At 43.3% G+C, this 16,916-nt stretch overlaps 1 protein-coding gene across 2 annotated transcripts in view; it reads right to left on the minus strand.

The window, feature by feature from the left end:
* Nucleotides 1–15,141, minus strand: part of LOC147734720 (uncharacterized) — a 57,199-nt gene extending 42,058 nt beyond the window's left edge. Inside the window, exons 1-2 of one of the 2 annotated variants that reach the window (XM_086953618.1) lie at nt 12,089–12,210; nt 9,510–9,678 (exon numbers count right to left, since the gene is read on the minus strand). In XM_086953618.1, the coding sequence (XP_086809744.1) occupies nt 9,510–9,678; nt 12,089–12,133 (214 nt within the window). In that variant the 5' untranslated portion in view covers nt 12,134–12,210. Of the gene's footprint in view, nt 1–9,509; nt 9,679–12,088 lie in introns of both variants that reach the window. The other variant, XM_086953617.1, reaches the window with a different exon arrangement.
* Between the last annotated feature and the right edge of the window lie 1,775 nt (nt 15,142–16,916).

Here is a 16,916-nt window from a genome sequence, read left to right on the forward strand (position 1 = left end):
GTATTTGTTAAGTTCTCTGTGGTCTACCATTGGTCTATTTAGTAGGGCATTGACTTCTGCTTGTGTCCACTTCTCAGGGAAGATGACCTTGGCAACTGAGGTATTGAACAAGGTGATGAGTACTTGGCTGATCCTGGCTTTTCCTAGGTTGAAGATGTGGTGAGGCCATGGGTCGGTGGACTGCGTTCATGATGGAGGTGGTGTCCTGTGGAGCGAGCTGGCTCTATTCCATTAGTCAGATATCTGTGGTAATTGTGTTGTTTGAAGAAGTTAGTGGGATGGGCTGGGGTTTAAAGTTTTGGTAACAGTTGGGCAATCTTGTCTAGCAAGGTTGTCGCCAATTTCCTGTGAGGGGGTAATGTTGTTTTTTGAAGATGAGGGTTTGGAGAATTCTTTGATTATGTTGAAGAGTTCTTTACTGTTATTGGAGCTTGATTCGATGCTTGAGGTTGAGGCCTTTTTGTTTGATTGTCTCAACTGCCTGTGGTAGAAAGTGAGGGCTGTCGTGAAGGCGATCTTGTTGGTTGTGTCTTTGCTGGTGCACCATCTCCTTTCTAGTTGTTTCCATTGTCGTTTAGGGGTTCTGAGGTCTTCATTGTACCAGTTAACCTGCTTGGTGGCCCTTCTTTGGGTGTTGGTGCCAATGGGAGTGACGCTGTTGGCGCAGTTGGTAATACAATTGTTGAAGTTTCTGATGTTCTAGTGTAGGTTGTTGGAGGATATGGGTGGGTGGTGTTGAGGGCATTGATTCATGTGTTCTTTGAGACTTTGCTCCAGCTTCTGTGTGTGGTGTTGGGCAGACTTGGGGCAGAGGTCCGTGACTTGGTGATGTTGAAGCGGACAATGGAATTGTCGGTCAAGGTGAGTTCCGTGTTGTGGCTGTACCTGATACGGTCGCTGGAGATGGAGATAAGGTCTAGTGGGTGGCCTGTGGTGTGTGTGGGGTTGTGGATGATTTGGGTCAGTCCGATGTTCATTCTCTTGAAGAGGTTGGTAGTGTTGATATGATTGTGGTTGTCAAGATGAAAGTTGCTGTCACAAAGGAAAATGTAGTTGTTGGATTATAGTGCAAGGGGGGCCGATAATGTCAGTGAAGAAGTTGCAGAAGGCTGGACATGGTCCTGGAGGACTTTAGGCATGGGTATCAATGATGGAGGTTTTGCTGTTTGGTTGAAGTTGGAAGTTGAGGTGTTCCATGGCTGAGGTGATGTTGTCATTTGTGATGATGAACTGGATGGATTTCTTGTGCATGATGAGGATCCCTTTGCCAGGCTTGTTGATGCGGTCACAGTGGGTGAGCTTGTATCCTACGGGTATTGCAGTGACGATGTTGGGTGCGAAAGTGGGGTTGAGCCAGATCTCAGTGAGGAAGAGGATGTCGGGGTGATGGTGAAGTGAGGGTGAAGTGAGGTCCCAAATCTCAGTGGTGTGTTTGAATAGTGAACGTGCAAATGTGAGTTGGTGTTTTTGTTCAGGAGGTGTCTGCGGTGAGTTCGGGCTGGGGCTTGTCGGTTGACTTGTGTATGTGCTGTTGCAGGTGACGTGGCAGTGGGTGCAGTTGAAAGGTCTTGCATTGGAGCATGGGTCAGCACAGATGCAGCATTTGTTGTGGCGTACAGGGACGAGGAATAAGAGTTCGACAATGGTGTACCTGCTGGAGACAGTAAGACAAGATGTGGTGGTGCACAGAGTGATCCAGATGCGAATACGCGCAGATGAATTCCCCTTTAGTGCACCAGCAGCCCCTCCACTGAGCGGGTCGCACTGTGGTCTGCAATAAGTAGGCAATGGGGTGGGGGGCTTTTGTTGGCAGGAAGAACGGTGAGCAGGAAAACCTAAAAATAAGTTGCGTTACTTGGTCAAACGCCTGTAACTAGATCAGAATGCAAGAAGCATGAACTGGAGGCCACTGGCAAGTGGCAGGCTAGGTGTCCAGGTGCCTATCTGGCACTTGGAAAAGTAATTTTGCCCTGTTGGTACCTCATATCCCCCTACAATTCCCCTGCTACCCCATCTGTTCTTTGAAACCCTAATGATGTACCTATTCTCTACACCCAAATGAAAATTAGTCATAAATAAATATACCACTTTCAACAAAATGACTGTCATAAAAGCTCCTAAATGTATGTATTTTCATGGGCCAGTCTCATCTAACAGGCTATAAACTCCTCATAAGTATAATGTACATAAACAGTTTTTAATGGCAAGTTGCTACATATAGTGATTCTTGTTAAAAAACTAACTACTTGCGTGCCCACAAATAAGAAAAAAGTTAAACACCTCCCCTCTCCCTTCTGCAGAAAATATAAAAACTCTTCCCAAACCCTTTCAGCTACTTGCAATCCCTCCTGATGTTTGTCTATTCCACACCTCTTCCCCTTAATATCACTTCTAAAAACCCATCCTTTCTTGCAATCCTGCCCGCTCTTTCCATAACTATTTCTGCATCTTTATGTGACATTACCTCTGCGTGCTCTGCAGACTGTCTTATGTGCTCTTGATCCTGCTTTCAATCTTTTAACTCTTCCTTTTTCTTCTCTAATGTAAGCGTACTTATAGGATTTGCTGTTCATTGTGAAGCACTCCAATATCTCTGGGTACAATAGGGCTATATAAAGTGTTAAAATGAATAACGACATGCCGGACAGTTAAAGGAGATCACCAAGAAGACGGGGGCCCCTCCATGTGCCTTGCAGGGAGGCCCCCTCAAGTTTCGTTACGCCAGTGGTTTCACCCCATTCGGGTTATCTCTTGTAGTTGACGCAAGAACCTCTCTATAGTTCTGCCTGCTTACAATGCCAACATTACTCCTTGGACATGCCTGCCTGCAAATAGCTACTCCTAGATTTGCATTTGTCTCCCTCTATTTCAATCCTGGCATAGTGAGTCCAAACTTTGGTTTTAAACTGGGACTAAACTTCCTTAGGAAGTTTTCTCCCTTGGAAACTCCCAGTCCCAACCTCATTGTCAGAGTCTGTACTTTCCAAATGCCATCACTGGTACTCATGAAAACAAACATCTTAACGTAGATAATGCCATCTTCCTAGATTCTAAGTAAATGGAAACAAGTGACTTTTAGTGTGGGTCATTTAATTTCCAAAGGGACAACATTCACAGGTTCTAAGAGCTGTAAAGTTCGCCACTTGGTTTAAACTGCGCTTGTGGATAAAACGTCCTACATTTGTTCTACTCAGGAAAACGTCCAGCAACATTTTTGTGAGAAAGTATATCTATGAAATTGTTTTCTTTTTTCAAGAGTTTTTCACTCAGAAGCCTACTTTCAGAGGATTCATATTCTTGCACGTTTTGAGACCTTTGAGAAGGTTTTACAAATGTTCACACAGTTTGTATACGGAATCTGAAAGATCATTACCTCGGACTTGTGCCCTACTTAAATGAACTAATCAATGAACGGAAATATTTAAATTTTCTCCCATTTCCGCTCCTCTCTAGAAGTTACAACACCATGGCCATAATGTCCCCTAATGTTGGTAATCTCAGTTGCAGCCTTCCAGGATCATTTATGATATTGCTAATAGGACACATGAAACTTCCAAATTACATCCAGTCTTTTCTTTGCATTCATACACTGAAGGGATAGTCATGTATACATTCCTGCACTTAATGGATAGTTCTAAAGAGGTCTACATTCCCACGGGTCACATTTGATAAATTACCTCTTCAAAGAGCAAAAACAGATGATCTACGTTGATTCCAAAGGTCAACTTAAAATAATATGTGTAATGGTAGTGGTCACTACATTGGTTATCTCTCAGTACTGGAGTGAAGGTGATTACCATTTGGGAAAGAGAACGTGTCTTAGTGCCCATCAGGGGTTCCAAGTCAGAATAACATCTACAAAAATATCAGCTGACATAAATATTGTGTCCAACTATTACTTACAAAATATCATTCCATTGCTTGTAGATTTTCTTGAAATCATTTTTTAAACGATATCTGGACAGAGTATTAATGTCAGACCTTGTCAGAAGGTAAATTGGCCCTTGGTCTATTTCCTTCTCAGAGGGATTGTATACCGAAGTTCTGCTGCCTGAACTGAGAAGCATCATCCTCTTCCTGTGAGTCACTTCTTGAACTTTGGGATCATGCGTTGCATTAGTGATTTTGACTGCAGAGCTCTCACAGTCTGCTGGTAAGCACATGTGTTTACTAGCAAAGAAAGGCTTGATTTGGGTATAGCCCGGTGCACTGTGTACTCAGATTTGATGTTTACGCCTCTCAGAAAGGACAAGCACCAGTGGGATCACCGTACGAGTGTCATGGCACCTGAGATTTAGCACTACCTGCAAAACCTTCTAAAGGAGAAGTACATTGTGCTATAGATACATCAACATACACTATTCCTGACAGCCTGAGCCTTGTAGTGGACAGACAGAACAGCAAAGTTATTTCTTTTGCCCCTAAAGGGAAAGAAGGACACTTTGGTGACCTTCTAAATACACATCCTAGGGAATCACATAGGAATGATGCTGGTTGCGAGTCAACCCTCTGTTTTCAGTAGGTGTGCTAACTGAAAAATGAGGACTGTGTTCTCTGGGATCTTTTGGAATTTTGTTTTTCACAGGTCATTCTTTGTCTTTGAAGGTCCCCTTATTCTTCCAAGCCAACAAACCTGGCTACCAAACGGTTGTATGGCGTTTTAGGATCCGAGTGAATTTTTTCGATTCCTACCCATATATAGGTGCAATTCACATTGCCCTAATATAGGCATAGAAATCATTCCCTTACTTAGACATGGCCCATACAGGCCAAATACAGGCATGGCTACTTCCACCCGTACCAAAACGTCACAACGATTTCTTGGAAAATCGGCTTAAGCAGTCAGGGACCTTCCCATGCTTGAATATTGATTTGTCCAAGGACTCATGTACTTACAAAGAACTACTATTCACTTGGGGTTCTTTCCTGACGTTATTATGCCCGACTTTACATCAAACTAGACACCTTCAAGGTATAAATATGCCTTCACTTGCTCTAGCAAGAGACGGTGGTTCAGAGCTGTTCGATATCTACTTGCCCGACGCAGCTCCCTACAGCAAGTGCTGAACGAAGCCAACCCTCCAGCTGACGCACTGATCGAGTGGCTGCATTTCTCTCGGCGAGAATCCAGCTCCAGTGTTTCCATTGGGAAATCGAGTCCCGAGACTGAGATACCAGACCCCTTCATTCTAAACTAAAGGTATGGAGCTGATTAGAAACTAGAGAAACCTTGGATAGATTCTTGGCAAAGAAAAACTAAACCTATGCTACACCACACTTACTCCTTCCCACATACTAGACTTAGGTTAGGTACATTGGGATAGGTGTATTTTAGAAGCACCAGTTGAGTACTTTTAGCCATTGTTATTTATGTATATATTTATATATTGTTTAGAAACCATACAATGCTCTTACAGTATTATTTTATAATATTGTTCTCGCTGTATGCATTATACTTTGCGGTCCGCATCACGATTGTAGCAGTTCACTTTACGTGCATGAGAAAGAATACTGTTCAATAAAACCTTTTATTGAAAACGCCCGTCTATTTCTCTGCACCTCGGTAGAAACGAGGCATGCACAAGTGGCTAAGTGAAATACTTATCTATTTTTTCCGCGAATCTAGAGCCACATTTCTTATTCTTGGGAAACAAAGTTGTCATGTTTATGCGGTTGTCAGAAACTAATCCCTTCTTGTGAATTCGAGAAAGTTTCTAGTTACCTCTGAGCTAGCTGGCATTCACTATTAAGTTTAATATATTCGATAGAGACCTAGTCGACCTCAGTCCTACGTCTAATCTATAGGATATATTATTCCAATGTGCAGAGTCTATTGGGAATATAGGAACTACACTACTAAACAACATTTTTCTACGTTTCAGTTAAGATGGGAAGGCCATTCTCCGATACAAGGACACTTTTTATTGTAATGAATTTGTATCTTTACTTTCATGGGGCGATCAGATAAGGGCATAGAGTGGAATTTACAAATACCAGAACACACCTATAGTCTCATGCATGTTTATAAATGCAAAATATGCAGTTTGACCTTGGTACTCTCGAAACTACAAGAAACAGTGAAACCTATGGGGAAGACATCCCTTAAGGATAAGAACCCTCACTCACCCGAAGATGACATGCTTCATCATATGGGTCCTCCTTACCAGTGTTGAAAACCTAGTCAACACTGGGAGCTACTACTTCAGAAGTTAAGGAAGGAGCTCAGAGATGTTTTTGCGTAAGGAGCAGGATACTAATCCCATATGTGAGACGATGAGTGTAGTGATGTTTGCAGCGCTGTGTGAGAAGATAGTGAGTGAATTAAAAATGCCTCGATAGAATCACTGACATTTGTTTTATTACTGTGTTCTCCCTGACAGGATTAAAAATGAAACAGCAAAGTGGTATGAATGTAGAACCACTGTCACTTTGTGGTCAACATGTTTCAGCCTATTGATCAAACCTGTGTATCATTGGCTTTCTTCAGGACCAGATATCAATGTGCTATTGCTGCTGCAAATATGTGATGAAAATAATAAAGGTTATAGAACACAGGTATTCCTGTATTTCTTTCTTTTGTCAGGATTATACCCAGGTATCTATGAATAAAACACAAAGAAAGGTAGATAGTTGCGAGAGGGGAAGAAAGGCAGTAAATCACATGAAAACTTGAGCACTATGCTTTGTCATTGTATCACAAGTACATTGTGTGCTTATACTGAGTCATAAGCCAAAAAGGACCTCCCGGGGCGAGCTCTTGTACGAGCAGAGGTACCGACGGATAGGTAAGCCAAGCTATGGGGATACGTTTTTTGTTGAGTTTTTTGTTGGGTACTGTTAAAGAATGTTTTTAAACTGTATTCATAGGCTTTTGTCCCCCACCTGCGCTGCTCTGTCTCACCTGTGTGCCTCGTATGCTTCCCAGACTGCCCTGTGGCAACTCCCATCCCGCCATTGTTGCATCTCCCCAGTTACAGCAACTCTGCCCTCCTTGCCTCCATGGTTCTCCCCAGGCCCATTCCTCCATTTAAAGATATAAGAATAAACACTTCAAGATTTTTTCCATCTCATAACAGTTAAAAAGAAAAAAGGACCCTGCATCACTTTGTAGGTGAGTGCATGTTGATGCTTACAAAATGACATGACTGCAGAACCTTTTTCTTTTTAGGTCTCGTCTTCAATGGCACATGCACTGCTTAAGCTTTATCTTGGGGGAGATATTGTATATAACAAGGGGCTTGGAGCTCACCCATTACTTAACATTTGTTGGCTTCATTGCCACTCTTATTTCCTGACTTCTAATTGGGCAGCATGTGCTTGCTTCACATCCTCTTCTTTCGGTTGGATCATGGACCAAGTACTTGTTATTCCACTGATCACCCTGTGATTAAGGTATCACTTTTATGTGTTCTTCTTCTCTGTCATCCTTGTTGGACCTCTTGCCATTTGTCACTATGTTTTACTGTGCACACATACTTCAAAAATCCCTTTTATCCTGTGAATGGATCATTATTCTGCTTTTATTGTGACAAGAGATCGAATTGTATTTTCACTAAGACAAGGAAATGGGCATATGATAGGATTTCTTGCCAAATATATATTTTTTTCTTTTTTCACACATGGGGAGATTTACTTGTTTGCTCAGAAATCAGGCTTGTTGTGCTGAGACGTAACAAGCATTGGCAAAGACAGTATATTTTGCCTGTGATACTATTGACTCCACCATTGCCTTTTGTTCATGCTGTACACCATGAGCATTGTTGACTTTGACAATGATTTGTAGCCATGCTGTATAATAGCACGGCTACTGTACAGCATTGCGAAAAATATTAATAAAAAAATACTATGATACATATAGCGCTCATGCAAACAAAAGTGCATTAGCCCTAGTTGCAGCATAGCATAACTTATTTTTTTTGCCACACTGAAAAGCATCTGTGCTGCTTCAGAACATGGGTTCAAAACATTGCCAATGCCAATAGCACTCCTAGGCAAGACCTATTGGCTTTGCCAATGCTAACTACACCAATATTCATTGGCAAAGCCAAAAAGTCCCAAAGGCGAGACCTATTAGCTTTGCCAATTGTTGTTGTATAAGAATTCTGGCTTATTTCTTCTTCTTTCCTGCATGTTCTGAAGCACAGCCTTGCACTATTAGTTTGTTCTAGTGGCTTTCCTGGTTCCTGAGGAGCAGGACACGTGTCTAGACCTGAAAAGACAGACACTGAATGCCCCAGACATTGAGGGTGACTTGAAATGTGAGGCAAACAGAGGCATGTGTGAATTGGAAGCCGGAAACGCCGGCTTTAGTAATGGCCAGACGCTAGAGCGCTAGCGATGTGCTTTGTTCCCGATAGAGTAAAGCCTGTTATTAAGAGCCCAGGCGACCAATAGGCCCTACTGTGATAAAGACTGCTTGTTAAAGCCCTGCTCCTTACTTTGCGTGGGCTGTCCTGCTCAAGGCACTTGTTTATTCCACGCTGCGCCAATTTGTAAACCCACAACATGCTTAAGCTCCACTGTGAAAATGCTCCTGCACTGAGAACTTTAAAACTTTGTTTACTCTCACGCTACGTAGTCATTTTTAAACGTATAGCTCTTTATGCTCGGCTTATAGCTTTCTTGTGAGCCTGTAATTCTTCTCGTGAAAGTCCAGTATACAACAACCTAATTTTATAAAATGTGTGATATCCTAAACAGTGCTTGAAAAGGAAAAATAGAAGTGCAGGTACTCTATAGCAGAGAACCTGCTTGGTACTCTCCAATTAAAAGTATAGCATTTCTCTTGAGTAGTGCTGGTACTCTCCCTCCCAAAATAAAAAAGTGCTGGTACTCCGTACCGGACAATACCGGCCCATTTAAAGCACTGATCCTAAAACACCTATACAACAATGGACCTGATGTAGAACTTGACCGATGGTATTACGCTTGTCCGGCTGGTGGAGGACATTGCCTGTGCCATTGTAATGGCTACTGTCCATCAGATTTGGAGATGACTTCCAGCACAGAAGTTATCATCTCTGTGCATTGAAAGGAATCACTGCCACAGCCATTCCTCTCAATGCACAAACTGGCTGAGAAGCTTTGTCCATCTTTTTTTTAATCCATAAGAATACATTGTTAACCTGTCACTATTTCCCTTTTACGTGTTTCCCTAAAGTCAAAACCCAAAAATGTGTGTTTGATATAAGATCGATTTATTTGACTACTACCAGTGGTGCTTGTTGAGTGCAGGGCCGGCTTTAGCGCTGGTGACGCCCGGTGCCACAATGCTGGTTGGCGCTCCCGAATGACCACCTCCCCCACGGATTCCCTCATACCACCCTTTAAGAGTGCCCCTCAAGTTTCCTTAAACACTCTCTCTCAGATGCACTTAATGTTATAGCGCCACTAATAGGGTGTCAGAGCACTTAACATCATGCAGATTACACTGGGACAATCAATTATATGTGTGTAAATCAGTGTATGTATGAATCAATCAATTAGTGAATTGTAAGCGTGCTACTCACCCATGAGGGTCTGAAGGCGCGGGGGGTTGGGGGTCTGCAGATCTTCAGGCCGAAAAGCCAGGTCTTGAGGGTCTTCCTGAAGGTGTTCAGTGAGGAGGCGCGTCTGATTTTTGCCGGGAGCTCGTTCCAGGATTTGGCCACGATGTGGGAGAAGGATCTTCCTCCTGCCCTGTATAGGACATGTTGCATAAGACAGAGGTCAACAAGGTTAGTAGTCACAGGCCATCCATACTGGTAGGAAGTATAATTTAAGAGCGCTTAGTCTGGAGAAGCACAAACACAAATGTTAAATGTAACACCATATAGTCTAGGGGTTCTCTTTAAGAACCAGTATTACTTTCTACTCAATTTAACCCATTTCGCAACATTAGGACAATGAAAGCATGGGGGAAAGTCATAACACTAATCTATACGTTGAAGTTTTTACGCAGCTCTATGATGACAGCTAAGAGCTCACTGTTCTATATTAGGATGTTTACTTATAAACTACAAGTAACTAAAGGATCTCTCTGACAAAACCAGTAACCCTCTGACCTATTTGTATTATATGCACTTTGTGATCTGCGTGGTACACGTTCTTTGCAACAGGTGTATTAACCCTCTTTGCTACCTTACAATGAGTAAAAACTTCTACTAGACAAAACTTAGGTCTGTCTCGAAGAAGAACATTAATCACTGAAGTAATTTAAAAATGTTATTGTTGGCTGAACATTGCTGGAGACAAAGAACAAGCAGTAGCAGGTGCTTTTAAAAACAGAATATACTGTGCCCCCACCCGAAGTCAGCACCCAGTGCGGTGACACCGGTGGCACCACCTTAGAACCAGCTCTGGCTGTGTGCTTCAACCAGTGCTTAATTTGATTCAGTGGCTTCCAGTGCTAGGCACCTGCACTTAATTGTCTAAACGGTACTTATGAAAGTCACATGGTGGCGCTGTCTGTCTAAATTTAAGATGAGCATACAGCAGTCATTTAAAATGACTAATGCCTGCTGCCCAAGCCATTCTCATAGCTCTAGGGACCTGGAACAGTCTGAATTATCACGCGTGTATGAGTGCAATGGTTAGTAGTTTTGTTGGTACTGTCAGTGGCAGCGCTGGCTGGGGCATTGGGAGTTGCAAGCTCCAGTATCCCCCCACCCCCAGGCCAACCCTGGCACTTCTCTTGTTACAAATTAAGCACTGGCTTTAAGTCAAGGACAGTCCCCTATATCTCAGCTGTTCACCACCTTAAACATCGGAATATACATCCACCAATGAGAATCCCAAAATCTGGTCGAGCAGGACCTGCCGCTCAATAGACTTCGCCATCATCTAAAGGGATGTATTTGAAGACTTTGTCTATTCAACTGTGTGTAATATAACAGTGGGGCCTCGGGTCAAGCAATGCTAGGTCTTCTCTGAAGGCTCCTATGTGTACAGGATCTAGTTATAGAACATCCTTGTCTTATCATCAAAGGCCGCATTTCAGCCACGCCAACTGAGTGGAATCACACAATCAATAACAAATGATTAGCATTTTCCAATAAATACCACCCTTTGGTGACTTACGATTTAATTTCATCCTTTGGCCCTATACATTTTCCCTTTATTGATGAACTGATCTAAATGAAATCTCATCAAGTTAGGAAAATGCTAACACCCCATGGTAATTTTATTTGGATTTACGAACTACAAGTCAAGATTTCTCAAGTTAAGAAGTGCTGTCAAAAGACTCCATCAGACTGCTTTGCTAGTTTTTGTAGCTTCTCAGACCTAGTCACAACTAAATTAATGATATAGAAACTACTGCTCACTTAGCATTGTTTCAAGCATTCATTATGGTTTTTTAAGGTTTTGGTAAAAGGTTTTGTGGAGGAGCCGGGCTCACCAATCTAAATAAATGAACATTAGCTAAAAGCAAACCAAAAAAATTGTCTCAAAAGCACACATTCACATAGAAGTCCCTGATACTTTGGGGCCCATTACGATGTCGGGCGGATCGCCACCGCCATGGTGGCGGTGGCGATCCACCCGACATAAATGCCCGCCCGCCGCCCTTTTCCCCTCCGCCACATTACAATGGCGGCGGGGACCGCAGCGGAGGCAAACACCACCCGCCACTTTTCCGCCCAGGTCGCCTTGTGGCTAGGGCGGAAAAAGGGTTCATATAGTGGCGGTGTCTATCAGACACCGCCAGCCATATTTGGATGGGTATCTGCAGATGCTTTCCTGTGGCAGCAAGGCAGACGGACTTCACTCTGGGGGCCCCGTGAAGGGCCCCCAGAGTGAAGGAGAGTAAAGGAGTGAACACGGGGGGTACCTGTGGTACCGCCCTTCATTTGCATTTACAAAGCAGTAGGCACCGCGCGGTGCTTGCCGCTTTGTAAATGCAAATGCTGAAATGCATTTTTAGCATTGGGGCGGGCGGTGCAGAGAGCACCACCCGCCACATCCTAATACCCCCCACGGGACCCCCGCCCTTATGGCGGCCGGTCCCCATTACCACGAGGATGGCGAGCGGGCAAAGTCCGCCTGCCATCCTAATGACCCTCTTTGTGTGGATGTGCTCTGTGTGATTGACCATAATGCCATCACTCACCAGGAAGTTTTCCAGTGACTGAAGTGGGCTGTCCCTTTGATCCATGTTGTACGCTGGACTGGCCCAAATGTAAATAATACAACAACAATCCAATTAATCAAGAGATCTGGCTGAAGGCACCTATAAGTAAATATATTACATTCATAATTTTATATATTTTAGTAAAATCAAAAGGTCTTGACTAATGGAAACCTACAAATTATACATTCTGCCGCTCATCAACATATAAACTTATTTCATACAATCAAACATTTACTCTCTCTCCTTCCTCCCATTTTCAACTATAATTCAGTTTAAAATTTCCTTTTTTAGTTGATGATAATGTGTATAAAATACAAACTGATATTACATGACCTCTTTGGGTCGCCTTTTAGGGTAGAACATCCTGGTCTTCTGATTGCACTTTTCCCCTCCTCTTACTGTGTCTTTCCATCACTTGGCTCATATTGAGGAACTTACTCTTCTTCTGTTTTCCCAGCATCATTTAACACAGTACGCATATCGCCTTTAGTAAAGAAACCTTCTTTGAACTATTCCGAGTTTCACAATTTTGATCCTATGCCTTCGCTTCCCTATTTTGGCACATTTCTGAAGGTCATTATCTTGCTTTAGCTAAAACATCACCTAGAGGCAAATAATATGATGATGTCTTATCAATCAAGGGGTTAATTTACAAGCCTCTTGCCCCACTTTTGTGTCGTGTTTAACATGGGAAGAGTGACGTAGGGGTGGTGCAAAGGGTTTGTAAATAAGCCCCTTGATTGATAAGACATTAGCATATTATTTGTCTCTGGGTGATTGCAATCCTTCTCAGTACCAAGCCAGCCAAACTCCAAACTTTCTGCATTCTGGGTGTTAGAGGTGGCTGCCTGCTTGACTTTCTACAACTCTAGCAGCAATTGTGGGGCAGTACCATTTATTAGGCTCTTTGAACAAGCAAGAGGCTTATTAATGAGCCATTGCACCGCCGGTGCATCACTTTTTGTGATATACAGGCAACGTAAAAAATGCTCCATGTTGGGCCCTATTTACAAAGTGATTCATCTAGGCAGGTGCATCACTTTGTAAACCCCTGTGCTACATTGTGGCGCATTGAAATCTATAAGATTTCAGTGTGCCACTTCTATGATGCAACAGCGTCAAAACCTTTTGCCTGCCTCATAACAGGCGTAAGGGATATGCAGTGGTATAATCATAGCCCTCCCCATGCAGTGCTCGAGTTGGGTCAAACCTCCAACGCAACTCTAACAATGCATCAGTTTTGCGCCGACTGGTATGTCAATACTACTGACGTATCTGTCATTCCTTGCGACATGATGTGTCATACAGTAAATATGACGCATCCATCATGTCGCAAGGAGGGCGCACTGAGAAGTGTTGCATTGTTGCTTTGTCGCAGCGATGCAAGGCACCCAAGGTTTTAGCTAAACCACCAGAGATCTAGTGTGGACCCCTTGAAGAATATGACGGGCAATTAAAGACTTTCTCTTGGTTGACAAATGCTTAAGAAGGTCCAGAAATGTGCCCACCCTGGGAAGACAGTGGTCCAGAACATCACGTATTTTGGGAAATCTGTTCTAAGTAATCACTGAGCAAATGCAATGATTTTACTTTCAATTCAGCAACAACATCAATCATCTAAAGAGAATGTGTTATAAAGCTGAGATCTGGGTCTGCTCCCCACATCTCGTAGAAATTTGGCAAACCGGAGCAAAGGTTGAGCACAGAAATATTGACTCCCAGACAGCACTCGCACAACTGGATATAACCAGTGCAAGCTTTGAAAGTAAGGCAAGACTCTATACCGTATGAAATTTACATCAATAGAACAAAATCCTCCATACATCACTATTATTGAGTTATGAATAATTCTCATAATTACTTCGTTCTTTGAATTACACTGTGGGGGGATTTTTTATTCATGAGACACTTGTTCTGGGCAGAAAATGTCTTGTGAATGAATGTGAAACTGATGTGTACCATGGCTGAACCAGTAAAAGGGTAACCATCTATGTCCAAGTCTATACATGCCCTGTTCACAGTCCAGGATCTGAATGTGATAACCTATTGCATTCTGGGTGTTATAGTCTTGTTTTACATCTATTGAACTATTTAGGCCAACCCATCTAAAATCAATGATTTGTAGGTGAAAAGTTCAGAACTGAAAACAGCAACTGAAATGACCTGGAGTGAGATAGTCACCCTAGCTAGCAGCATTGACTGTATCACTTTCAAAACTGTGTGGACAATACATCTTGAATTCTTTTTGTATTTGAGGGGATATCTCACATATAGTTTCCATGCAGATTGAACCTATGATTAATAGGCGTAAATGATGAACATTGTGTAAATTACATTCAGGAAAAATAGTGCAATTTCTGTCCTATTACAGTCATGTATGCATAGAAAAGAACATTTACCAAGGTCCAAAATAAGATCAGCATCTGTGGGGTAATTGTGAAATAATATTACCATGCCATAGGTAAAAATGTATGTATTTAGCCTGGCACTGAGTCTGATGGCTATCTAAACCAAACCGACTCAGCTAACAAAAGTTCATAGTAGCAGAACCATCAATGTGATCAATAGAGGTAAAGATACACAGTCACATCATCCACAACCAGAGGTAGGGTTCCACAATACACTTTGCCCTCTTCAGATCTTATAAGCATGCCATTTCTACAACCTGCTCAGAAAATTCATTATAGTGAGTCATATTTATACAGCTGAACCCTTTGCTTCAGCCACTTTATAACCTACAAAGAAAAATATTTCAAAACTTCTGACTGTTGTTAAAAATGGATCAAAGCCTGATACAATCACATAAGCATGCCAAAAACAAATTTCCTCACAATAGGCTCCAAATCAGCATGCAATGAATTCAAAGCATCCCACACCAACACTCAAATCCTTGGCTTGAACTCTGGCAAGCATATGGAAGCAAAAAGCCTGCAAATAATAATCGCCAATCATCCTTCCATGGAGCTGCAAATTAACTCAGTGGTGCCATCAGGTTTCTGAAAACTACATTTTGTATGAAGGATTAAACATTACACGTCCCAATAAGACCTTAAAACCATGATTAAAAAAGTCTTTGTTGCAGCCAAAGTAAATCACTCCAACGCAATTGAAGAACTTATAGGCAACACGCTGGGGCAGTGGTGGCCAGGCGGGGAGGGGTTGTGGATAGTTAAATAAAGTTAGTCAACAAAGAAGGAGTAATTCCGTATACGGATTACTGCTTGATGTGGGAAAAAAAGGAAAAACTTACCTTTTTAGGAAGAACCCTCACCCACCAACCTAGTTGGTGGCATGCTTCATCTTTGGGTTCCCTCCTGGGTGTGCTTTGACGCCTGTTACAGCGGAGCAGATTTTTTGGACAGTGCAAAGTGAGTGACAAGTGACAGTGATTTAAAATAAAGCAAGGGGATGCTCTCTGTGACTTAATTGGGCATAAACATATGTGGTAAGGTCGTGGTTAGGTCTACATGTTTCAGCCTTTCATTGCTTAATAGCAAGGCTTTCTTCAGGACCTGTCGAAAGATAAGTGCACTCGCTAAGCTGCAATATTTCAGTGGAAGCTGAATCGCAAACGTACTGTTCTGCTACCAATGACTTGTTCTGGAAGAAAAAACACATAAGGTTAAAGATCCTACAATCAGGAAAATCATGCATTCAAGAGCAGTAATATGATCATTAGGTTCGTCAGGTGTAATAAATCAAGATCCACATGCCTGGATCTGTACTCGTTGTGTGCACCTGTGCCGCTTAATGTGCGTTGTGGACACCCAGGGCCAGAAGCACACCTTGGAGGCACTCGGCCCCTTGGGTGGGAACCCAATGATGAAGCATGCAGCAACTAGGTTGGTGGGTGAGGATTCTTCTTAAAAAGGATTTTTCCCCCTTTTTCCCCACATTAAGCAGTAATAATTCCTATCCGGAATTACTCCTCCTTTGTTGACTGTGTTAATCTTAAAGGGACTAGGAGTCGTTCCGTCATATCCTTTCTCTCTTTGTGTTTTTTAATAGTTATCTATACTACTATAATAAAGGAAGAACTTTCAGGCTTTGAGGCGGGTAAACTCGGGAACCACAGCGCCAATCCACACACCCGATACACCGTTAGAATCGTCAGGGTGTGTAGATGGTAATAGGCTCTATAAATAAAAAAAAAACGTTATTTAAAAAAGTGACAGTAAAAAAAACAGTAGTCCCTCCGAAGAAGCGCCGGCCGCGACGTGCGTGCTCACGCCAGGAGCGCGACGAGGAGCGGCGGACAAGGCGCGGGGGAGGAGCGATGACGTGAGGAGCAGCGGACATGCCAGCGGCGGTGCGAGCAGCGGACAGGCTGGAGGAGCGGCAGCTGAGGTAAGGGAGCGGCGGACGTGGCGCGGGGGAGGAGCAGTGACGTGGGGAGCAGCGGACAGGCCAGAGGCGGTGCGAGCAGTGGACAGGCGGGAGGAACGGCGCATGAGGTAAGGGGACCCATTTCAGGGCAGGCGGGGGTCGGGGCAGGCGGGGGTCGGGGCAGGCCGGGGATGGGCCGGGCGGGGGCCCGGGCTGCGGGACAATGTCGGGGCGGGCGGGGGTCGGGGAAACCTGTTGCTCCCGGACAAGGTCGGGACGGGCTGCTAGTACTAATATAATAAAGAGAGAGCCCAAACCTTTGAGGCGGGTAATCTCAGGAACCTCAGCACCAATCACAACGCCCAATACAGCTTTGTAAAGGGCAGTTGGAGCAGAAGGACATAGGCTATGCAGACGCCCACCATATACAATTAAAAGGTAAAGGAACCGTACCAGCAAAGTAGTCCTTTGTTGGCGTGTC

The sequence above is a fragment of the Lissotriton vulgaris genome, chromosome 1_2 (assembly GCF_964263255.1).
Source record: "Lissotriton vulgaris chromosome 1_2, aLisVul1.2, whole genome shotgun sequence".
Classification (NCBI taxonomy): Eukaryota; Metazoa; Chordata; class Amphibia; order Caudata; family Salamandridae; genus Lissotriton; species Lissotriton vulgaris.